At 39.1% G+C, this 26,223-nt stretch overlaps 1 protein-coding gene across 1 annotated transcript in view; it reads right to left on the bottom strand.

The window, feature by feature from the left end:
• The window catches only part of ACTN2 (actinin alpha 2), a 72,176-nt gene that overhangs the window by 27,639 nt on the left and 18,314 nt on the right, over window positions 1-26,223 (bottom strand). The window contains exons 2-7 of the mRNA XM_076334174.1: window positions 19,405-19,519; window positions 17,980-18,099; window positions 11,145-11,231; window positions 9,958-10,045; window positions 7,802-7,880; window positions 3,657-3,738 (exon numbers count right to left, since the gene is read on the bottom strand). Coding sequence (XP_076190289.1) covers window positions 3,657-3,738; window positions 7,802-7,880; window positions 9,958-10,045; window positions 11,145-11,231; window positions 17,980-18,099; window positions 19,405-19,519 — 571 coding nt within the window. The remainder of the gene's footprint in view (window positions 1-3,656; window positions 3,739-7,801; window positions 7,881-9,957; window positions 10,046-11,144; window positions 11,232-17,979; window positions 18,100-19,404; window positions 19,520-26,223) is intronic.

Below are 26,223 nucleotides of genomic sequence, written 5' to 3'. Positions count from 1 at the left end.
TTTTGCATAGTAGCAATGTTTTGTGTTGCTGTTTGTACTTACCATTAAGCATTTAACATTTTAAAAACAATCCTGAAAGCATAAGAGAAGGGTTTATTTTCTGAGCATCTGTTATGATGATTTTGACATCTGTAGCAGGAATAATATCCAGCAGGGAGAAAAAAGATGGCATTCTGCTATTGAAATTGTTTTTTCAGTATAAGCTTATTTTCATCTTGCATTTTTAAAGGTGCTTCAAATGAATGCACACAATTTCAATTAAAGAGAATAATGTCCTCTATCCCATTCAGTAACCAGCTGTCAAAAACCTACTGGATATTATTAGTAAATATACAGAAAGATGAAACAGGAAGGTTTGTTTCTATGGAACAAATGGATAGACTACTATTGGCTCTACCGAGACAGTGGCTCACAGAGAAAATCAGGCAACAGGAAAAGAGCTCAGCTCTAAGATGCTGTCCTAGTACCTAGTGAGGAAAAGATCAGAAGAGGAAAAATTGCTGAAAGAAACAAGACAGAAGGTGAAGGATGAGATCTGATCCATCTTCTACAATCTCACCTTCTGAGCACCAGCAAATGTATGGTAGTAACAGGAAACATAAGTCATAATGGCTCTTTCATCAGGTCTGGCAGTGTTTACTACATCTGTGTAGAGAGAAGAGGGTTAACTGCTCAGAAATTCTCACAAGGTACTTCCATTAGATTATGCTGATGATGCCACCTCAGTGCTGTAAGGATTCAAAATAAATACGCCATTATTCAGGTTGCATCTGTTTGCTGATATCGGTGAAAAGCTACCTGAGCTTTAGGAATCAGTAAATGGAAAAGATATAATTCTCCCTGAAATGGCAAAACATCTGAAGGCTGAGACTGTACCGAAGGGTATTGCTACCTTCTGGTTTGTGGAAACTTCCAAGCAGATGGCATGGCTGGCAGATCTACTGGGTTCAGCTTCACTGTCACTCCAAAGCAACTTCATCTAAATCACTAGAATTATTCCAGAGTTAAACACAGCCACTGACAGTCACAAAATAGGAGTGAGTACAGTGTATATTAGCACAGGATCTCTGTGACTGACAGGGTATTGACATATATTGGAAACCTGTAGAACCACAGTCCAGAAATGCATTTTGTGCTAAGAAAAGCTTGGAGAGTGACAGTTTTGCAATCCCTGTGCCAGTCTGTCTTTTTAGTTAATAGCATAAATCACAGAAGAGTTTGGCTTTGCTGGCTGATAGCTTTGTCCCTATTATGGCAGGAAAGAGTAAACGTGGGTGCAATCAAGGTATGGTACATTGGTAAAAATGGACCTTTTCAATACTTAACAGAGAAAGGCAGAAAAGGTAGGGTAGGAAGGCTCTAGAGAGGGATCTGGACAGGCTGGATCAATGGGCCGAGACCAATTGTATGAGGATCAACAAGGCCAAGTGCTGGATCCTGCACTTGGGTCACAACAACCCCATGCAGCGCTACAGGCTTGGGGAAGAGTGGCTGGAAAGCTGTCTGGCGGAAAAGAACCTGGGGTGTTGGTCGACAGCCGGCTGAATATGAGCCGGCAGTGTGCCCAGGTGGCCAAGAAGGCCAAGAGCATCCTGGCTTGTATCAGAAGTGGTGTGGCCAGCAGGAGTAGGGAAGTGATCGTGCCCTTGTACTCGGCACTGGTGAGGCCGCACCTCAAATACTGTGTTCAGTTTTGGGCCCCTCACTACAAGAAGGACATCGAGGTGTTAGAGTGTGTCCAGAGAAGAGCAACAAAGCTGGTGAAGGGTCTGGAGCAGAAGTCTTATGAGGAGCGGCTGAGGGAACTGGGGTTGTTTAGCCTGGAGAAAAGGAGGCTCAGGGGAGACCTTATCGCTCTCTACAACTACCTGAAAGGAGGTTGTAGCAAGGTGGGTGTTGGTCTTTTCTCCCAGGAAGCAAGCGATAGGACAAGAGGAATCAGCCTCAAGTTGCGCCAGGGGAGGTTTAGATTGGATATTAGGAAAAATTTCTTCACTGAAAGGGTTGTCAAGCATTGCATTGGAAGAGGCTGCCCAGGGAAGTGGTTGAGTCACCATCCCTGGAGGTATTTAAAAGACGTGTAGATGTGGCGCTTAGGGACATCGTTTAGTGGTGGACTTGGCAGTGCTAGGTTAACGGTTGGACTTGATGATCTTAAAGGTCTTTTCCAACCTAAACAATTTTATGATTTCATGAGTCTAGAAAAAGGTGGTTTTACACTAATTATGGCTGAGTGATGAATGATGCTAGTGCAAGCTGCAAGGATTCCTGCCAATGTAAGGAGTGGGAGGATACTGGTGTGAAAAGACCCAGGAATGAGGTGACAATTTCTAATATTAACAGTGAGATTTCTGAGTTCAGGACCAACGTATTTACTGATTTTGCATCTACTTCACATAATTGTGAACAAAACTTTGCAAAGTTTCCACGGAGAACACAGTGGAAGTAAAGAGAATAAAAAGTGATGGTGAATACTTAGGGGGTGTTAGAAGCAGCATGATTTCATTTCCCCCTCCCCTGCCAAGAAGGAGAATAGTAAGTTAAGGGCTAAAATGTGCAGAAAATCTGGTGAGGAAAGAAAAAGGTTTCTTACATTGTATGTGAAGAGAAAAAATGAGGAAAGGAGAATGATAGCAGGAGGTGTTCAACGGTAAGGAGGTAGCACTTCAGTTTATTCCTTGCACAGTATTTCAGGGTAAAATAATTAAGTGGTGCTTGAAAAGGGAATTGCTGTTCAAAAAATGAAAACAATTAGTTTTGAAGCATGAAGGTGAAACCAAGAAACCTCTTCAATGAAGAGGTTACAACATGGATTTTCCAAATCATCCTGTATTGGCCTAACTTTCCTACCGAAGACTTCAAGGGGAGCAGACACAGTGAGTTTATGTACTCTGAATAATTCCTATGTTATCACTGCTCTACTGACAAGCCACCAGAGCAGAGTCTGCATACTTGGAAAAGAATGCTTTGAACTAGTGTAGGCAAATTCCAGTATTTTGGCACCATTTTTTGCCTGGAGTACAAAAGTATGGTTATCTTGAAGAAATTCAGGAAACTTTAATAGATTTCCTTGTTATTTGTCAACAAACTCTAAAGATTATAGGAGAAACCAAACATGAGACTATGTTAAAACTATCACTGCAAAAGGTTTACAATTAAAAAAAAACAAAAAAAATGCTTCCCTCAACCTAGATCTCTCTCATAGGAGGCATGTTGTTAGTCTATTTTGAAAGTTCTACACTTCTATTTGTATTTCTGGCTGTCTCACATAAACATTTAAAAAAGTGAATGTGCTTTAAGCTGCTAACAGTTGTATTTCCCTTTATTACTTAGATTTTAATTTCTTAAAGGCAAGGATTATCGTTCGATCCTGCATTTTACCTCATTTATTGCAGTAGGGCCATGTGCTGAGGTTAGGACCCAAGGTACTATAATAAATACAAACAATAACAAACAATAAGGAATGAAGAAAAAAGTGAGTGAAATTATCCAATACACAGGGAACAAGAAGGAAAACATTGTTTGAAAACAAAGCAGCTTGCTCCATTACGATTCATGTGGAAGTAATGTTGAAAATTTGCTAGATAGAAAACAAAAGAAGTTTTACTGTCTCCTGCTTGTGAGTAACACAAACTTCAGTAAGATATAACTCTCACCTTCTGCATCCAACATCTTAGGGATATCCAAATGCTTTTCAGCAATTTCCATGGCAAGGTTAATATTTCCTATGGGGTCATCCTGCATTAAAGAAGAAAACACAACTAGTCAAAGACAGAAGTTTTTCCTTGAAGCAAGACTACAGTAGGTACACTAAAACTTACTCTGTTTTTCAAAACTGTAAACTGGAGTCACAACTATTGTTCTTCAAAAAGCAGAGTGTAGGTATATGAACTTTTGGTCTACCCACTGCTATACTTTCAAAAGAAAATAGTAATAAGCTATTGTTTAGTGTACATAGTGTGGCCAGCAGGACTAGGGAAGTGATCGTGCCCCTGTACTCGGCCCTGGTGAGGCCGCACCTCGAATACTGTGTTCAGTTTTGGGCCCCTCACTACAAGAAGGACATCGAGGTGTTAGAGTGTGTCCAGAGAAGAGCAACAAAGCTGGTGAAGGGTCTGGAGCAGAAGTCTTATGAGGAGCGGCTGAGGGAACTGGGGTTGTTTAGCCTGGAGAAAAGGAGGCTCAGGGGAGACCTTATCGCTCTCTACAACTACCTGAAAGGAGGTTGTAGCGAGGTGGGTGTCGGTCTCTTCTCCCAAGTAACTAGCGATAGGACAAGAGGAATCGGCCTCAAGTTGCGCCAGGGGAGGTTTAGATTGGATATTAGGAAAAATTTCTTCACTGAAAGGGTTGTCAAGCATTGCATTGGAAGAGGCTGCCCAGGGAAGTGGTTGAGTCACCATCCCTGGAGGTATTTAAAAGACGTGTAGATGTGGCGCTTAGGGGCATCGTTTAGTGGTGGACTTGGCAGTGCTAGGTTAACGGTTGGACTTGATGATCTTAAAGGTCTTTTCCAACCTAAACAATTTTATGATTCTATTATGTACCACTAATAGGTACATACAAGGACTCTGCTGCAAATATATTCTGGAGGGGAACATAGGTAACATATGCAGTGTACACTCATAATTCTGAGCCAATTCTGAATGAAGTATAGCAGTAATACATACAGTCAAGGCCACTGGTCCAGTAGGCTATACTAGACCATTAATCACAAAGTTAGTCCTGCATGTTTTTATACCTACTTTGCGTTATATTACAGTGATATGAATTCTACTGAGTTCTCTGTTGGTCAGGTGTATGCATGAGAAGAAGCAAGCACAGACAGAAGAACAGTTCTCCAGAAGGAGCAAAACTTCCCAGTTTTGGCTTGGACAGACAAATCTGTAATGCCTCTATAAATTGAATTTGAGAGCTGTGGAAATTCAAGAACTTCCTCTGGTTTTGAGATTTTGATTTTGGTTTTTGAAGGAAAGAGAAAGGGAGCAATGTGCACAGTTCAGATAAACAGCACACATTTCATGTCTTACACTACAGACAGCTATTGCTGACAATGGAAGAGCATGTCAGATTAGGGCTGCTCTGAAGGCAGCCTTCCCGTATCAGCTTGGAGAGAAAACACCCTATGTGAAATGGCAGTTCATGCCATTAATGCTATTATTATTTTCATGTATTCACAAACTGCTAAATGATCATAGCCACTCTGAACAATGCCAATGTCTACAGAAAGAGGTTGGGAAAACAGGACACAGAAGAGCAAAGTTAGAGATGCTGGAGGGCACTGAAAGAAATGTTAACAGGTTTTCTGTAGGGAATTTCCAGGGCTTCCATTTGAATACAAACACTTCCTATAAAGGGATCTTGTCTCAAGCATGATTCTTTTGTTACTTTGAAATTAACTTAGAAAGATTACTTACTATGGAATCACAGCAATTATTTAAGTTTCACAGAAGTCTATTCCTCATGCACATACATATGCCAGCTATCATAACTAGTAATGCCCATGACACGTCTTTCTATAAACATATCATACTAGATAGCCTTTCCTTTAAAAGCTGCATGTTCAATAAAATGTGTTATGAAGAAAAGTTTACTTTTTGAAACCTAACAATTTGGGTGTAATAGAATACAAATTCACTAATCATAAGTTCTCACTCTATCATCATTTAGCAGTTTTGTGTATCATTGACATCAAGAGGAACTTAAAATGTGGACAATATTTAAAACCCATGAACTTATTTTTGCTATTACACAAGACACCATGTGCAATACAACATTTGCTAAATGTGTATACAAAAACTCTTACTGAAATTAAATGGGACAAAAATAAGCTAAATCTAACTGAGACCTATTGACTAGATTAAAACACTTTGCTTATGGATGAGTGATGAGCACCTCCTATTTGTGTGCTTGTTACTAAGTCTATGAGTAAATAGTGCTCCACTGGTAAAGGATTTGTTTAAAATCACAGCAACTTCTGAATAATTGGAGATCTCCATCACCCATCCTTTTAAACAAAACTACAAGCCATAGTAACTAAAAATCTCTGCTACAGCTAAAGAGATACCTCATCTAACTTGTCATAGTCAAGAAGATCACGCCTGTGTCTATGGATAAGGGCGTTGAAAGCAAGGCCATCTTTCCAGCTATAAGTTCACACAAAACACATTGGTGAGAAAAGGAAAAGGCAGCATGCAGGAGATAAGAAACCAAGAAACAAGACACCAAGACAGCTGTTAATGTAACCAAAATGAGCAGTCAATCAAACACAGCCAGGGCAGAAAAGCAAGATCTATTTTAGGATTTTTCTGCATGTGCTTTACATGCCACAGTTCAGCCTTGGTTTGAAACCTGACCTGTTCTTATTTTGGAAACCTCTAAGAGGGAAATAGTAATGCTGAAGCAGATATGCTTATGTTCTATTCTTTCTTCTCAGCACTCATATATAGGATGGTTATACTGTGAAGTTCTGTAGTACTGTGTACCACTTTTCAAAGCACAAACTCAATCAAACTAACCTCTGTTTGTGCCATACTTAAGCACATGTACACAGAGACAGGTAGGTTAGTCATTCCATGAATCTGTTTATCTGTAGGAAAGGTTGTATACAGAATTAGAGAATAAGCTGGTGTTGATAGCTAATATTTTGCCCTTTGGTTTAGATCTGCAGATGTCTTAGCAACTGCCTAAATTAAAATCTTATGTGTTTAGGAATAAGTTCATTGAATTTTCATCACTGCACACCTTGGGGACCCCAGCATAAATTTAACATATATATAAAGCAGACTAAGTTTTCAAATAATTTCATTCATTTATCTTTTCCCTCATCAAAGGCTTTCTGATAACAGTTGATTCCACTAGTAAAATCAATTTGTAATGGAAGGGCATGGAATGGAAAATATGGTCTATGATTTATCAGTCTCCCACATCAATGAAAAGTTGCACTCAACAAATTAAAACCATGATTAAGCTTTCTGTTTTACTGGTGTTTATGTGAGACCTCAAGATGCATTCATTCCAGAGAGCAGAAAATAGTACATATGTATTGAGAGCTAACGTGAAACGACAACATTCCAGTTTCTTTCTGGGTTTTATTCTTCAGTGATGATACCCAGAAATTCTGACATTACTTGCTCCTCATTCCTCCCTCTCAAACCAAAGTGGCTGGTATCTTTTAGAAAACATGCATTTTGCCATGAGTAGCACACTGTAATAAAATAGTTTTGTAATCCCTGTGAGGTACTACCTAAGGAAGTTAGGATATCAGTTTCATTTCCACTTGTCTGGAAGTATAGGTAGAAGTCTAATCTAAGAATTGGTGAATAGTTTCTATGTAAGACTAGTAACTTATTGCGTACTCCTGATTAGCAAGGGTAGTGTTTGTTCTAAGGAATCTTAGGATTAATCATGTCATTGTTTACTGCTCTGCAATCTACAGTCATTTACACCAGATGCAAAACAACATGGGCTGTACAATACTATCAGTGGTGAATAGAGATTTCCAATGTATTTGATTTAACATCCATATTGGGTAGTGTAAAAGACTTCAACAACTGCCTGGCAGCTGAGGACCAGATTATTTGCAATTAAATGCTGAAGTCGTTGTAACAGGAAGGAAAGAAGGACACAGCACAGTCATGAGGTCCTTTCCTCCATGTCACTGTTTTTTTTGGAGGGAGCTTAGAAAGCCAGTCAGAATTAGTATGCACTCCTCAGCTTGTCTTTTAGAAAACATGCTAAGCAAACCAGAAGTGAGCCAAATCACTGCAGGACAGCATGCTGTACCACCCAGACTGATGACCTTATTTAGCTTGGAGTAGTCAATAAGATCAGGTCGGTGTCTGTGGATAAGTGCACATAATCCAAGGCCATCTTTCCAGCTTTACAACAAAAAATAAAATGGAAAAAAATTAATTAATAAAGTCATGACATTTTACAGTTTGATCCTTGCTCAAGGCTTAAAGTCAAGCAGGAACTTTCCCGTCAAATCCTGACACTTATGTTCTGTCAACTCTCATCCCTCTGAGCTTTTCTGTTACTGTACTCTTTTTTTCCTGTAGTACATATCTTACTCTGCAGTCCATATACACTTAAAGAGTCCATAGTGCTTTCTAGGCAGCGTACATTATGTGCAACCGTCCCTGATTTCAATTGCTTAATTTGTGCAGTGTTCCAGAATAGCTCAGAGTACACATTCATCAATGAAAGTGCATAATCTCCTATTACACTTACAGCATGTTTGCGAAAAAATAAGAGAGCAAACCTGCAATTGCTTGAATTCGCTGAAGCAATTGGCTTTTTCTATGTCAGTTATTTTAGACAATTTTAATGGCACAACCATATTATGCTCATAAAAGTAAGAAGTTATAAATCAGCTTAGTTTATTTAAAACACTTCACACATATGACAGCTTTGATCTGAACTCTTACACTTCAGTGTGATTTCAGACCCACTACCTTTTGAGGCAAGAATAGGCAACGAACGGAGCTACAAATAACATCTATTTGGAAAGATTATGAGAGGTTCCTTTCAGCCAGAAGCAATTATTCTGAAAGATACTTTATGTAAACACTTTATGCAATCACTGGGACTGTGGGTTTGAGGTCTTATCTTGTGCAGTAATTGTGTGATACTAAACGTGTTAAAACTGTTAGAATCCCTGTCACTGAGATGTCTGGGTAGATCCTTCAAATAACAGAACCATCTCCAATAAAACTGTAATACAATTAAGCAGAATATACATACATTGTATAATATAAAATCATCCAGAAGGTAAAACTGAATCAAAATGAGCACCAAACTAACAAAAACCTTTTTTCCAAAAGGTATAGGCTAAAATGGCCTGGACAGCCCATTGTAAAGTAGTTCTGTAAGAGCCAATCAACCCAAACATTAATCAAGGTACTTCCATTCAAGATGTTTTCCCCATACCGTGTATCAGACCAGCATACGTATGTATACACACTAAGATTCTGATACTGTAACTTACAGTATACCCAGCATCCATACAAAGCTCTACTGAAATATACCTCTATATATTCAAGGAAAATAACACGTAACAAATTTCAGAACTCTTAAAGGCAATACAGGGACTGTAAATCAAACATCCTTTTTATCTGTGGATGCATGTGTGAACCGTATCTTCTCTATCACTACATGTGCTTTAGGTGCGGCGCATTAAGAATGAATTCAAAACATCAAAACACTGTAATACAGAGCTCTTGTTCTAAGTACGATAAGGGTTTCAGGGAAGGCAAGATCACATGGTTAAACAGTGCAAATGGCAAGTCATGTAGTTTAATGAGGTGGGTCACCGGCAGAGCTACAGGAACTAGCCCAGTGAAATCCCAAAACCAGGCAGCCTGCATATAGCCTGGAACTCCCTTTCTAGCCCTTAATGAAAACACAGAATCACAAGGCTGGAGCTTCACTAAGTTTTCCAACTTAGGTAATGATCCTGATTCTGAAAACAAACATGTTTAAAGTGCTGCTGTTGTGTAGTGAGTGCATTTTTGGCTCCTTATTTATAGTTACGTTACAAAATAATAAAGACTGATTCATCATAATGAGATATTTGCATGCTCAACACATTGGTATTTTTGCCAAGAACAGTCTATACCTACAGTGGCTCCCATTTGAAAGCAGTCATTTGCCAAGTCACTATGCTGCGGTACTCAGATATTCCCATATACCAAGGACCTCTAATAATGTAATATGGTCATTCTGTATGTAGTAGGGATTTTTTTCTTTTAAATGGTAACTATGAAAGCCATGGTAAAAAATGCCAAAGGCTAACCAAAATAAGACTCTGAAGATAGAGCATGAGAATTTGAAAAACGTCTAGTTAACAGGGATGAGTGAAATTCTCCTGTCAAATATATACCTACACAACTGTGGGAAAAATTTGACCTAAAATATTTTAGACTGCTTCTACCCCTTGAAATAATGGAAGTTTACCTAAGATGGAAGTTCTGAATGTTCACATTTCTGTATGGAGCAGTTTTTCTTTGACACCACAGCAGCAGCCCTTCTTTGGCAGAGGTCTCTGTAAAAGACACCAAGGAGTAAAAAAAGGAAAAATGTAAAAAGTGCTCAGGTAATTCATTTCTTGTCATCTTAAATGTGGTCAGCCACCTGAAACTGGTTGGCATAAGCCAACATTTAACCCTAACAGATACTCATACAAATGGACTAATGGGGCTCCATTAGGACACAGAGGTCAGCTCAACTGGAACAACTCAGACTAGAGTCTCAGCCTGCACAGTAATTCTGGGATATTAGAAGTTTAAGAAATTATATATACTGGTTGGACAGCAGAATGTATATTTGGAGAAAAATACCCAATACAAATATAATAGAAGTAGGCATAAAAGATTGTGTTGGTGCCTACATGAAATATGCTTGTAGTCTCAGTCTATTTGCTTACGGGGAGATATAAGTGCTGAAGAAATACCTTCATTATCTGAACCCCTATGGGCATCTGAATGCATAAGTAAAGGACAGAAAAGATCAAATAGACCATTAGGTCCACATTTAATGTCCCACAAATTATGGGCAGGACAGCATGCAGAGCTTGAGCCAACTCTTACTTTTGTTGAAAATTGAGATTAGTTTCTAGAATTCTAGACTTTTCACAGCATAGACTTGATTTAAAGAGTATTGTAACTACAACACACTTTTTGGAGCCAGTTACCAAGTGAAAGTTAAGAAAAAAAATTCTGAAGCAGTGGGGGGAAAAAAAAGTGATAGAAAGAAGAGGGATATAATCAGATAATATTTGCAAAGAATGTGAGAAATGGACAGGCCTAAAAAAGTATGTTGGAAATAGGACCACCATACAGGGTACAGCATAGTTTCAGGCCACCAAACCTCAGAAACACAGGCATGTTTCTATTTCTATAACTAAGAGACATGCCCAGAACTTCTGCATTTAGAAAGCTGGCTCGAGGTCTCTGTCAGGATAAGGAGAGTAATTACGTTTTCCCTCCAGAAATCGATTTTGTCACCAGGTAGGGAACTTGCAGTATCATTTTCTGTGAAAAAATAATTCATGTTTAAAACACTCATCTCACTTGTGCACAATTCATATAAAAATGTCTTTAAACAAATTTCCTGATTATTTAACATAGTTGCATTACTATTACCTTCCACTGAAATATCCTGAATAGCAAAGCGAAGGATGATAGTCCAGATCATACCCAGCGTCATTTTCACATTGCCATCAACAATTTCTAAGGTGAATAAAGAGATAATAGTAGTATTTAGAATGTTTTCTGTTTTCTCTTATTTTAATCATATATTTCTATAAATAATATATTGTATCTAATAAATTCATTATATTTCTACCATAATTCTTTATCTGCACAGAGTTCATCTGGGTTCATTTTTCAACATGCTCATGCTTGTGCTACCCTGGCAGTAGGACTGAAGACTACTGAGGTTAAGGTCACTTCAGCCCTTCCACGCTAAAAGGCTTTTCTCCAGGTAGTTGTAACTGTCTCAAATCTTTACCTTTTAGGTTGACTTTTTAGAGAGAGTCTGAGAGGAAATACTTATTTAAAGTTTGAACAATATCAGCCTTACTGTTTTCAAATACAAAAGAAGTGAAAAAAATATGGTCTTACCCCAAATTTTAAGAAACTACAGGACATTAACAGTATTACTTTTTAATAAAATGGTAGTCAGAAATTTCCCTATACTATTTAGACCTTTTTGAGAATTTTACCTATAGTGCCAGCACAGATTAGGTATGAAGAACAGCTCAGGAGATACAGCACCTCCTGAGACTAAGCTACATAGCTTCCTACTAAGCAGTTCAGAAACATGGCCACGAGGTTGTAATGTCTTACAGCTCTGATGCCTATGCACATTTTTGTATCTTTAATATAAAATGGGATTTTTTACCTCTGGGGTTTCAATTTGTTTCAAGACTGCTTGAGTCTACCTACAACACAGGGCACTAGGAAGGTGCTTTCTCCAACCCTTCTCACACATACATGGGAGTCCCTTCCACAAGCCAAATCAGAATCCCGTGCTCCTACATCCTAATATGAACAGTGATACAACTTAAATTTCTCAACACCAAATAATGTACTGCCAGACTGTTGTGGTTTAACCTGGCAGGCAGCTAAACACCACACAGCCATTCGCTCACTCCCCACCCCCAGAGAGAATGGGGAAAAAAAAAGTAAAATTCATGGCCTGAGATAAAGACAGTTTAATAGGACAGAACAGGAAGGGAAAATAACAATAGTAGTAATAGTAGTAGTAGTAATAATAATAATAATAATAATAATAATAATAATAATAATAATAATAATAATAGAATATACAAAACAAGTGATGCACAATGCAATTGCTCACCACCCACCGACCGATGCCCAGCCAGTTCCTGAGCAGCGGTCCCTGTCCCCCAGCCAACTACTCCCAGTTTATGTACTGAGCATGACGTCACATGGTATGGAATGTCCCTTTGGCCAGTTTGGGTCAGCTATCCTGGCTGTGCCCCCTCCCAGCTTCTTGTGCACCTCCAGCCTTCTCAGTCGGCAGAGCATGGGAAGCTGAAAAGTCCTTGACTAGTGTAAGCACTACTTAGCAACAACTAAAACATCAGTGTGTTATCAACATTGTTCTCATCCTAAATCCAAAACACAGCACTGGACCAGCTACTAGGAAGAAAATTAACTCTGTCCCAGCCAAAACCAGGACACAGACCACTTAAGTGTGGTGATAATGTTAAATCAATCTGCAAAGTATGGCAAGAGACTCAGAAGAACATAGTGAGACTATAAGGAGGGTCCAGCACTGGAAGGGGAGGAGGTGGGACAATGATCGAGGGGAACTGCAGACTGCTTTTCCAGTCACCTCACACCAAAAGAGCAGTGGAACGGGGAAGGCACCAGCTGCTCCCCTACTTGAAAGTCACCTCCAGCCTTCCTCAAAAAGTGGAGCAGCTGTGGCTGCCTGGGGGCCCACTGGTGTTCTGGGGAAGGAGCAGGAGGAACTTGCAGCAGGAGGAATTTCCTCAATTTAACGTCAAATGCCAATAGAGGTGCCAGCAGAAAATGCAGTCACTCTGCTACTTAAAAGTTGCCTGAATCCAGGGGCAACTTTTACAGAACAAAGCAGCTGCTAGCTCCGAGACTTGTGATACATGTTGAATTGCAGTAGTATGTGGCACAAGCTGTCATTTGAACCTATGGAATTAACAAATGTGGTAGGAGATATGTCACCCGTCACTAGTCTATACTTACTTTCCTAGTGTGATAATCCAAGTTTGTATATGAATGGCTATTTTTCTGCTTTCCCCTTTGGGTTCTATACTAATATTCCAGAATTCTTGCCTCACTTTTCCTGCCTTCCATGCATTATTACTATCTGATTGGCGCTGAAAGACCTCAAGTCTTTTCAAATCTCAGAACTAAACTCTTTCAGCCAAAAAAGACCAAATGGCAATTAGGGCATGTAGCTAATTCTCTCTCCTCCCTCCCCCTCGGTCAAGTATTTAACTGTATTTTCATCAGATGTCTGATATGTATATACAGTAAAGAGGAATTGCTTCAAACGTAAAAAAAATGAATTTAAATACTCAGGAGGCATTGCTGATTGTCAGGCAATCAATTCATGGATTTGCATAATCACTACATCATTGTTTTGATTTACATATCCGTATGTACAAACAGACAGAATGAAAGAGCAAGAGAGGGAATTTTCTATGTTGTGCCTCAGGAGAATTTTCAAGCAATTTGCCAGCTTTGGTTTCTCATTATCTACTGCTAGCATAAAACACAAAAAAGACATGTATAAAAGACAAGGAAAAATATCTAAACAGAAGGAAAACAAAGTTGCTAAATGTTGAAAAGTATCAGTGATGAAAAAATACTGATTTATTCCAATCATTTTCCTCTACAGGTCAATAGAAGACTTCATTATTTTCTTCATGCTGCCTGTTTGCTCTGGGAGGAATATAGTTCCTACACCTCACATATGCAAAGCTACAGCTTTCTGGGGAAAAAGGTCTTGCTGATCTATGAGGACAGGAAAGGAGAGAAGGGAAAGGGAAACAATGAAAACTGCCTAGGGAAAAAGCTAAGCAAAGCAGTGTGGCAAGTTCTCAAAGGTTTTAGTTTCAGTTTTTTATTCTGCTTTGGCTTTTTTTTTTTTTATTCTAACCTTCTTGTAGTAGATTCACAGATCATTTGGTCTTTAATATTTCTCCTGCTCCCCAGAAAAGCAATACAGAAGTGTTTCCTATTAACAGGATACTTATCTTTTGTGGTTCTCCATATCTCAGTTCATTTCATTCAGGATGCAATTACCTTGCAAATGGAGTTATTGCACTTTTTTAAAACTTAAGGGAAAACTTCTAACTCCTGGACTGTGAATGGCTCCTAAGGACTACTTTCACAGCTTTTGCTTTAGCTTCTTGACTCTCTAGTCTCATTCAATCACCAATGGAGAGAAAGACTCTTCCACAAGACAGATCAGAGTAGTGAAATTGGGCTTCTGCTCAGCATCACGGTTAAAGGTGATCACGTCTCTCTTTCCACTCCACAGACAGCTCAAGGAAGTCAGCCTCAGAACAGTAATGATAGCTTTAAAGAATATCCCCGGCCCCTTAAAAATACTAAATTGAACTTTGTACTGATGACCCACAGGAATCGCAGTTTAATCTTTGTTTTGAGGCCCCATTTTAAATGCCAGTTGGTCCCCTTGGGCCTACATGCTCTTCACCACTCAGCATGTCAGATAATAAAACATGATCCTCAGCAGATTTAGATACAAAACTTTCATGCTTTGGAAATTAAAAAGTATTCCAAGCATCCATGTAACTCAGAGAATGCCAAAACAGATGGGTGCAGACAAGCCATATGCCCCCTGCTCACACATAAGGGCAGTGAGTTAAGGGGTTAAGGACTTTGATAACAATACAAGCTTAAGGAGCCTGTGCTCTGCCTCCTTGCTGGCATTCATTCCACCTTCATACTATAATGACTGCCCAGTCAACAATGCTGAAAAATGCAACAAAAGAAAAAAAAGAGGTGAAGTGTGTTTTAAAACCAGATCAGATTGCTGATCCAGTCTCCAGCATAGCTACAGAAACAGTTGTCAGCCCAAGTGATAGGGTAAAGCTGTGAAGTGTGGGAGCAAGTATGCAGGACAAGGGGGCATAGGGACTCTTTAAACACGTACTGGTGCCAGAGGTCCCACACTGTGAAACTATACCCAGTCAGATGTGATACTGCATTGCTGCATCAGCACGGCACTGTGCCTTAGATAACAAATTTAGTAGAGGTGATGTGGTAAACTTAAGAGGGCACTAAGCACAACTGGGCCAGAGCTAACTTTGTGTTCAGCCTGTTTAGAGTAGGAGTGGAAGGCACACGAATCTATCTGCTCCTGCCCACATGGATGTAATCTAACGTGTGTTAATAGCCATACTTGACATAGTGCAATGTCTTACAATGACACGTTCCTCTCTGCATCTAAGCTATGACAGTAGCAGTGGATTTTTCTCCTGTGCTTCCATCCAAGAATTTAAAATGGTTTTTTTAATGCTAATGAATGAATTTTTGCTTCTAATCCCTCCATTTTACAGATCGAGAATTCCAGAAACAGGCAATAAAAGCCTGCAGCACAGCCAAGAACATTACCTTGATCTCCTGGCTTACTAACTATGGCCTGCTGTTACATGCAGGAAGAAATACTGAGTGCATGGACAGACATCACCTTGCAGCAACTGGCTGAGAAGCTAGAAGAGGTTACTGCCTCTTGTTCCTGCCTCCCTCCCAGAGGGAATTACCTGTCATCACAGAGCATCTAAGTTCATGCCAGTTGCTGCCAAGGAGAGCAGCGGGGTCAGTTTAAATTGTTTTAATGGCTGATCTGAGCTATCCCAGATGCTTTGCCTTCAGGTGATACAGAAAGTGCTGAAGCACTGCTCCCTAGTCTGAGCACCCTGGCAGTAATGAGCAGCAATAAGCAGGGCAAAATGAGGGAGATGGGAGTGCAGAGGGCTGGCCTGCTCCTTTCAGGAGCAGATATGAGCTGATGTATCTCGGTTTAAATACTCCAGCCTTGCCTGAAGAACCTAGGTGTGAAAACATTAGTACTTTGTGCAAACTGTGAGCAGAGAGAACAACCACTCTGTCCCACAAGATACTCCTTTTGCTACACTCTTGTTTTTGCTCAGGAAGCCTCAGAGTCCCAGCATGACATGACAGAAACCACCATTCATTTGCTCCACACTCTGTACTCTCAGTATTTCTGCACCAGCTATCAAACAGGCTTCTGTATTCTTAGTTTTAATTTCCACAGATAAATTGTCTCTTCAGTACCCTCTGCTGTCCGTTCAATGCCATGTCGCTCTCAGAATAACCTTAACTGCAGAGGTTTAGGGTACTGGCATATTTTTCCATCCCACTTCATTTAATTGAGCAAAGGGCCCAGCTGCCCCTGACTGCCTGTACAACTGATGGAGGGAGCCAGGCGCCTCTGAAATGCAGTAGAACTCCTCTGAGATCTGAAGTGCCTTTGGGAATTGCCCATTTCTCCCCACTGATGATATATTCCCCAAAAAAGGTCTCTGTTATGTGCCTAAAGATAGATGGTATGGATTTGGACTCAGGTGGCCCACCCAGTTCAGTCTCAAATAAATAAAGGGTGAGTTCAAACAAATGCTCTGCCCAGAGAACACCCATTTCTTGGGATTTTGGAGTTCTAGATCTAGAAACTGAACACATTTGGTGAACAATACTTGAGGAACCAAGCAGGCTAGGTCAAACCATTGTGGAATCAACGAATGCTGATAGATGTCTCCATTACTTCTACAGATGCCCCTACCCCACCTAATGAATCTTCCTGCTCCAGCCACAATTACAGTAAGCTCCCTGAGATCAAGGTTTGGAACCCAGAGTAAGGACATATATAAGCCTAGAGAAATCAGAGAACAGGAAGAAAAGGCTCATAAATGGATCTAAAAAGGCCTAGCAATGTGAAGAGAATATAGCTTCTCACCGTGATACCGAGGTTACAGCCAGAGTTTTACGCTAAGGACATGTTAGAGGCTGCCCTGAGAATACACAGCACATCATTGAGGCTATGGTATCAAAAGTAGTTGGATATCATGCTAGCCACATCACTCCTTTGCATGGTAATGGCTATGCAAAGCATTATGTGAATATCTCCATGGAGCAGCTAGTTCTAGACAGACCTTTGTCCTTTTTAAACAATTAACTGAATCTCATAGGAGGCATAGGTTCACTTGCAGTGAAAGCCTGCCTTCCTTTGCTCAGTTTACATCTATCAGTACTTAGCTAGCCAACTGCATGTTTTTATTTAACTACCTGAACAACAAAACAATAACAAAGTAATAACTTTAGTAAATAACATCCTGCCCCACTTTCTTCATATGTTCAGTCTCTCCCCAGCTACCATAATTTCTTTTGATCACTCCCTTAACTCTACATCTGAATTTTAGAAACACAGCTGCCATCCACAGTTAGTCTCATAATAAAATGGGAGTAGGTCCCAGCCACCTGGTAGTGATGTCAGCCTTTGTCTTGTCTGAATAATATCTCCTAAAGATAAAAAAAGATCCCAGATTGGATAAAGCACACCCTAGAATCCAAACTGATTTCTAAAGGAGTTCCTTATTTTTAATAATGTATAGGAAAAACATAATGCTCTGAAAGAAGAAATCATTACCTGAATACCCACTGAAACACAGACAATTCAATTTAACCTTGGAGACAAACTAATCTTAGAGCCCATTTATACCCCTATCCCTCTCCAGGTGTCCACAAATTTCTACCTCTCGTCCTTTCACAGATATAGATCAGCAATCAACATTAAGTGATTTTTGAGGCACCCATATATAGAGAAGAGCCCGCGCAATTTGGCTAAAGGTCTCTGTCAGACTCTTTTGCAATGTGAATGCCTAGGACCTAAGCAAGGTGCATGTCAAGCTCTGCCACATACCTTCTGCACCAATTGACACAAGTTTCACTCCTTTGCTGGCGATATAATCCAGAGCTTTGTTGACATTAGCAATTTTATGGAAGCGCATCTTCCCTCTGTCTGGTTTCGGTAGTCTTTCCCCTGCAGAATAACAAATTTAATGTGTTTATTGTTACATACACCTGCTACAGACACCCAAGTGATTAGAACTCAAGAGTGAATGTGCCCTGAACACTGTCTAAAAGTTAGCAGTTATTTTAACAGGTATTTTTCTGAAAGAATGTCAAATGGCTTTGAACAAAACCCTGAAGAGAAAATTCAAATGTTGAAACATCTGACTTAGATCTTTCTGATATAGCAGTAAAACCAGAGTAAAATTTTTATGCTTGCCCTAAACATCTGGAAGATATGCGAGTGCTTCCTGCTACTCAACTTCTGGTTCATTGCTACTGTCTGTGTTAGAGTAGCTGAATATTAAGAAGGCAGGATGTTCTCAGAGCTCATCACCCTTACCTGCCTGACTGTAAAGCGAGGCTGGACTCTATCCAGCAGATTAGCCATAACATCCTTCCACATCTGACCAAGAACAATGGCTTTTAACAACCTCATCCTGTACAGCACAGCAGCTAATTTCAGAGCATAGGCTGATGTGTTTGAATGAACTTATCTTTTCAAATGATCACAAAGAAGAATAATTTCTGAAAATATGACTCTCCATTTCACGAAGAGTGATAATTTGAAGATCTTCTTCCCCCACTGAACTCTCCAGCAAAAATGTAAACTGTCTTTTCCATAAAGACATCTTAAAAATCTTCTTGCCCTTTTTCACCTTTATGGTGTGTCTGTAACTTGAGCTATTCCCTTCCCATTCAGGGGCATTCCGAGTGTACCTTGGGGACTGCCCCTCTGAATAACACATAAAACGGGTGACATAGTGAGTTTACATCAGTTAGTCAAAAGGAGTCCTTGGATGTTCCACCCTTCTGAAAAATGAGACCTTTTACTTGTGACTAAATATCGATCTAGTTTTACTTTAGGCACTCACTTTTGAAAGCATTGGTCCATCCAATAAAGTCATTAAAAGCAAAGCAAAACTTTTATACTAAAAGTGGAATAAAATGAATTTGTAACCTAAGTGTAAAGGCTTTTTAATTGTTAGGGGCTAAGACCAGTTCCTCAATGTTTCTGGTTTGTCCAACAACGCTGTGATGTCAGTGATACCCTGATACACTGTGATATCCTGGAATACAAGCACAAAACAGAAGATGTTGGAGATAAGGAAAAAGCAGAGCTTTTTTTTCCTCCCTTTTGTTTTAGAGTGTGTTTCACCTCTCACTTTTCAGCCTACTTAGCGTTCGCTGTTTTGAATTGTTAACAATTTTTGTTCTTTTAAGAGTGTTTCAGTTACCATGCTGTAAATACATAGCAGACTTTATTTTAGCCAACCTGAGATAACTTCCAAGAGGAGCATCAGTTTGAGGCCGTTTCTGAAGTCCTCCTCAATGTTCTCAATCTGTGTGCCTGCTTTCCTGAGGTGGGAATTGCACCAGGCTGTAAACGTCTGTAATAGTAATTAAAGAAAATACTTGTCAACAAGGCATTTTCCAAAACAACTGCTAAACCATCTGAGTAAACACTGCATCTGAGATTTCCACTACTGCCTCAGAAATTTGGATGTCCAACTCCCATTCATTTTATATGTGTCGCCGAGTTCAAAATTATCCCAGATGTTCATGAAGGAATGAAGGAAGATGCAAAGAATTGCCTGATTAGAAGCAATATTGTGCTAGATTCTGCTCATAAATGCATCCCAAAAAAAGATCTACACATAAAGGCAAAATTTGTCTAATAGTTATTACCACATTTAACATTTTACGAGCACATCATTTTATGTTGGGACTTACCTGTTACACATTATTCCTGAAAAGAAAGATTGATATAGTATAAAGGAAGCTGTGTGACAGTAAAATGTAGGCAATACCAAGCACAGAAGCAAAAACTTCTACTACCTGAATTCATGCCATGATAAACAGTTCTTATACAGATTATCTATGCCAGGGACAAGTAACATGCATTTCTCACAGGCAAGGAAGTTGTGAGAACATTCTTCAGGATGAAGTAACTGAAGAAAGACTTTATACAGCAAGTATACAAGCAAAATTGCATCTGCTCCGACTTGTTACTACAGTGAGAAACAGAATGCCTTTTGAAATCATGGACAATAAGAATGGATTTTGAAAGTTTACAATAATTCAAGCGCAGAAGTTTCACATTCAGACCCTGCAGATATGGCCTGCCTTACCAAGGGTTTTATTTTTCAACTGTATTACATATTCAGAAAACTACCACAACTTCACGAAACACACAAATGCAGATACTTAAATATGCAGGGCAAAAATGGTCACAAAAGCAACCATGAGCATTTCTCTCTCCATGGAGAATAACCAAGTCTGCTTTTACCTGCAGAGATGAAAAGCAGAACTAACTCCATTGATCTACAGAGGTCATATACACATTACCTTTTTTATGAATTAAAGCAAAACATGGGCTACTATAAAATTTAGTAGTTAATATTAGTGTGTTTTCAAATATCCATTACTTCTCAGCCTTCTGACAAACTCTCCTTGCTTTTCAGTGTCTGTTAAGATATCTAAAGCAAGTTTGTCTTTACTAGGTATTTCACCAGGTATTTAACTCGAAGCATATAACAAGGCCATGCATTTTGGTAAGTTAGACTGTAGCTACTTAAAATTGTCAGATATTTGGAATTCCCCTTCTTTTGCTATTTCAAATTACCATTGTTTTAAAAACATTTAATGTAAACCGTTTAAAAAATAAAACATATCCTAAATCCCCATTGTCAATATAAAACTTCCTTTGGCCTTCTTTTTTCTTGCCTGTTTTTTAGACTATTTAATTTCTGATCTCTCAGAAACAGAATGAGAAAGGCCAGTAGATGAAGTAGATGAAGGCAAAAAACTTTCCCTGGAACTTGTAAATTCTAGACAGATTTCATACCTTAAGAAGATATGGATTGAATTTTCAAAAATGGTCTATTCTTAAAAATGCAACTTTCTGTTAAAGAATAACATTTTAATTGTTGGGTTTGACTCAATTTATGTGAAGAATTTATATGCAGCTTGCTGGTCTCTTTTCTCAGAGCTCCTACAGAGACAAGGAGCAGCTTGCTAAACTTTAGTTTTATCGACTTCTCCTTTCCAGTTGAAAGGAAGAAGCAAGAAGTGCTATGGATATGGGGGAGCTGTGCAGTGAAATCCCTAGTTCTAGATACCCAGAGAAAGGATGAGAGAAAAGACAGTACTGGAAATCATTCTGGGCAGGGGTCCTGTTGACCTGCAGAGGATGAGTTGCAGGTAGAGGCATAAGAAAGTAATTCTGTGTGCAGATGGAAATAAATAAGGCTGCAGCTGAAGCATCTCTGCAAATACATCTATTTTAATAAAGGGACGTTAGCTTGAAAAGCAGTCATTCAGGAAGGTAAAACTTTCCTCATTTTAAGATAACTAGCTTTACTGAGCTCATAGGAGACCTGAAACCAGAGTGTATCAAGCATCACAACAGAAATACTAGGCACCTCTACCCTCAGGTCTTGACATGATGGAGTCTTAGGATGGTATTTGGTTTGGATCATTATAGGGTTAGGATCTAGTTTATAAGACTAATTTGTCTGCCTCAAGCAGTATCTTGTTCTAGTGATATGTATCTAAAAAGGCTTAGCACCACATTAAGTCATTTGCAAATACTAAAAGTATAACAAGCATCCTTGGAAGGAACAATATTATGGTAATACAGAAAAAACAGCTGAAAGCACTCAAGGGTAAATGCACATGAACGTTGCATGGCAATTTGGCAATAAATATTAGAAAATTGAATGAGTAAATAAATGAGCCTTTCATGAATTAAGCTTCAGTGATGGACATGTGCTTATCTGCAGATGCTATTGCAGTTTGTAGAATTGTTCCAAGCACACCATGCCAAACTCAGAGGAATTTGAAGAAAAACCTCAGCCATTTCCACCTCTTCTTTTAGACATTTATGGTGAATGTTCTGACCTAGTACCACTCAAGTAAATGAGTTTTCCTCATTTTTCATTTAAATAAGAATTTAATGGCAACGACCCCACCAGTCGAGCAGTCTTAAAATACAAATCTGATTCCCACTGTGAAGAAAGCTACTTCTCACTTAGTTTCTTAAGAAGAAATGGAACCTAGCACTTCTTAGCTCATATATGCATATATAAATATATATATATATTACAAAAAAGGCAAATTAAAATTTTGTCCACCTCTAATCTCACTGTGGTCCTCTACTTCGCCTCTACAACAGCTGATTCAGCTTACTGGATGCCACACTGATAGACACAAAACATAAGTTTTATCCAAAGATCCTAAAGTTTTCAAATAATTTAAATAGTTTCTCTTGAAAGCAGACATTTTTACAGCACTCTCAGCATTTGCTGAGAGACAAACTCTCTTCTCAATCTCATTCATTTTATGAAGACACTAAGCAGCCAATGTTGCTATGATATAAACAAGGAAAAGATGCTAGTACTGCTGAATCAAGCTGTTTTCATTAAATAGTTTGATGACAGTCACTGGTTTTATGGACTGCCTTTTTATATCTGTAGGTTATTTAAGATTCTTTCCAGTAGTATTGGGGTTTGTTATTGACATTGTAGCATTCTGAAGGATAAACTTGGAATTACCTACAAAGCCTGCATTCATGAGATAACAAGTTCTGATGAAGCACTCTACTGTGCATGGATTCTTTATTTAGACTATCTGTATCTAGATGGTTTAGATTATCTTCTATAGCTAGAATAAGAGATTTAGATCTTTTAGCTAAACTACAGTTTCTCAGAGCTTTCTGTTTTACCAGTGCATCAGGTCATGAAATGGTGCTATCCCCTTGTGACAGTTGTCTTGTGCCTCATGCAAAGTGTCGCTGCTGTACATTACATGTGGCTTCATAGCCTGGTGCCTTCCAAACTGGCTTATTTTCCTAGGACTAAACATGGTTAGAGGAATGCTGCTTAAGGAAGTATTTACTATGTTTCAGTGATGCAATCCATAAGTGACTGTATTAAAGCTACTACAAAACTTAACTTGCAAATTTTAACAGTTTCCACAATCCACATTTTATTTAACCCTCATCCTTCTGTTCTTATTGTGATACCACTTGTTCTCACTGCTTTGGCTTTAACTAACAGTTCTAGTCATAGTTATTAAGAAACAATTCAAAGCACGTTTAAGTCCTGGAGATCAAGATACAGCCAGCATATAGTACCCTGCAAATTTATAATCCACTAGGATTTAAAAGCTATTAAATGACTTAGACAAAGCAAATTCCTTTTTCTGCTGAGCTGTACAGCACATTTCAGAGTATCAGATTGCCCAGAGAAACAAGGCAGTACTGAAGGCACCAAGCCGAATACCAGGAGGGATACAAATAAGTGCCTAGAAAGCTAGACATTTCTTTTTAGAATTTATTTACCATAGGTGGCTCTACAAATTTAAAAAATAAATAAAATTTCTCCTTTCCAAAGTTGTTACTACAAAAGAAACTTTGCTGACATTCTTAGATGTCAGCAAAAACAACCACAGAAGAGGGGATGCAGGGCAGGAAGCCAAACAATTTGCAGTCCCACAGGTAAATATTCTCTTAATGCACTATTAATTGTCTACTGCTGTCACAGGTCTATTTTGGAAAACCTAAGTCCAGAAAAGGGAGCGCAGTTTATGTTCTATGCCCACTTAGCCTCATTGTGAAGACTGCCAATAGCATATTCTCCATAATTTGGATTCATAGATCTGTGATGGCAAAGTGTGTACCTGAGAAAAAAAAACCTTACCTGGTAATTTACTTAGGCCACTTAATTTTACAAGCCCTTGACAAGCAGAGTTGCAACCAAGGCGCAGAAAAAGGAGATATCCCTAATCAATTACCAATCAACTGCAGCTAATGCCAAAAAATAATAGGGTATGCCCACTCTGTGCAAATATTTTTTACACATGCACAATGAAGGACATGCTTGATGGAAAAAGTGATGTCTCTGAGAGCTGAATTGTCCTACACTCCTGAGAAAGCCCACACGTCCTTTTTATGTGAGTGTAATGATAACTTACTTTTGATTGTGCTTCAAAGCCAGAAAACAAGATGCTATAATAACAAGTTTCATATGTGCATGTGGTAATAGGGATAAAGAGAATAGAGAAAGCACCAGTTACCACCCTCTCCAATACTGTTACCCATTGGTGGGTCACAAGACAACTTGTTCCACCTGCTGAATATACAGGGTAAATTTCTAGTTTGGCACTGACAGGGAGTCCAAAATGTACATCACCAAAACAGCAGCATAACTTGCATGAGGACATGTACAGGGGATACACTCCACAAGTGCAGGAAGATTTATTTACTTGCACTCAGAATTGAAATTGAGAAGTGGATCCAGCCCAATAAAGGATTGGAGACCTGTATCCTATTTAGTATGTATATCTCATAACAAAGGTTAACACTGCCTTTCACTCTCTCCAACTCAAATCAATTTCTGTCTGCTATAATATTTACAAGTTTTAAAAACTAATATTTATTTTAAAAGGCATGTGTCTGCTTGTCTGTAGCCCTACCAGAAAGGCTATTGGCCCACGAGTCATTTGTTTTTTGAGTTTCTAGCCTTTCTGTAACATTTACATAAGAAAATATAGACAAAATCCAATTTTAACCTATGAGTTATGAAAAATATTGCATTAATAGGAAACTTAATACTTCCCATGTCTGTTAAGTAAAGCAGAAGCACAACTCATTTTAAGTGGACCTTAAATTCTAGTACCCAGAGCAGGAGAACACACCTGAAGAAAATTAACTTCAAATATAAACATTCAACACATTTGTTTATATACATATGTGTTATCCCTAATTACCCCAGTCTGATAGAGTTGTTTCTTAAAAATCTGCTTTATAGCCCTTCTTCTAAAGTATTTGTCCTCTCTACTTGTGCTAGCTGGGGGTCTTCATTACTTCTAGGCTAAATGGGATGCAGTGATTCACTCTGTAGTTATACGGAACATTACCAGGCTCTGAGTGCATGGCAAGGGTGTTACAGAAAGCTCTGCCAGAACATTCCCACTAGGCCAGACTGAGGTTTCCCCTTGAAGAATTTCCCATCTGTCTGTTATCCATGTTTTAAAATATAAGTTGTGAACCTGCCACATGATCTCCTAGCTCCTGTGTCCACACAGTGTTCTAATGACTGCAGGATCAGGGCTTTTCTCTGGGCTTGGGATACAGTCTGCGTTGGCCCTTGTTCTCTTAACTATTTAATTCTGCTCCCAAAAGAAGGGGCATGAAGGTGAAACACAGCAGAAAACTGCACAGCCTTTATAAAATAGCTTGATGTGAACCAATGGCATCTTTTGTATGTTCCTAGAACATCTAGATCAGCTGTTCTTTTAGTATATTAGGTGCATGAGTATATTTTTATGAATTGAAGAGAAATAAAATCTTGTATCTTACTTGTTGGTTTAATGATTATTAACTGTCCCCTTGCTGTTATTTCCCCTTGCAGTGGAAACCTAAATGCATTGGGACATGTTAGTAAAATAACTAGAATAACTATAACAGGAGAGGTGGTTCACCAGTACAACTCGATCACTCCAAAACACTTGGTAGGCAAAGTGGGATTTTAACGCTAAACACACCAGAGCACAGCAACAACTCAAATGAAGCATGGCAAAAGCATAGTGAAGGGCGCCATTGAAGGCTAAGGTAGGGGAAATGTTTAGTGTGTTCCAAAAGGTCATTAAAAGGAAACCCTCAAATCATAGGCAGTATGTCAAAGCCGAATTCCTGGGAACAACAGAAAGGATAGCACAGAAGTGTCTCACAAAGGAAGTTAGTAGAAGCTTCATCACAAGGTCCCCAAATGCCAAGTTGGGGAAAGCCCTCCCTGCTCCAGCACATCCATCCATATAGCTGAACAGATGGTGCCAAAGATGATATGCTAGCATACTCTGCACTGTCAGCAGATCTGCTCTAGTAACTAAGGGAACTTCACTCCAGTTCCTTAATTTTATTGTTCACAGGAGACGTCGTCAAAGGGATGCATTCATCACACAGGACATTGCACATGTCTTGCTAGCATTCTGCATTTTGCTCTCATGGAAGAGCCTGGGGAGACCTCAGTCCTTACAAAGCAGGTGGCCTAATCCTATGCGAGTCTAGGGTTTCCTGTAAAACATGCAACCC

Source organism: Aptenodytes patagonicus, chromosome 3, assembly GCF_965638725.1.
Source record: "Aptenodytes patagonicus chromosome 3, bAptPat1.pri.cur, whole genome shotgun sequence".
Taxonomy (NCBI): Eukaryota; Metazoa; Chordata; class Aves; order Sphenisciformes; family Spheniscidae; genus Aptenodytes; species Aptenodytes patagonicus.
The sequence above is the reverse complement of the archived record's forward strand: the minus strand, read 5'-3'. Positions and strand labels throughout refer to the sequence as shown.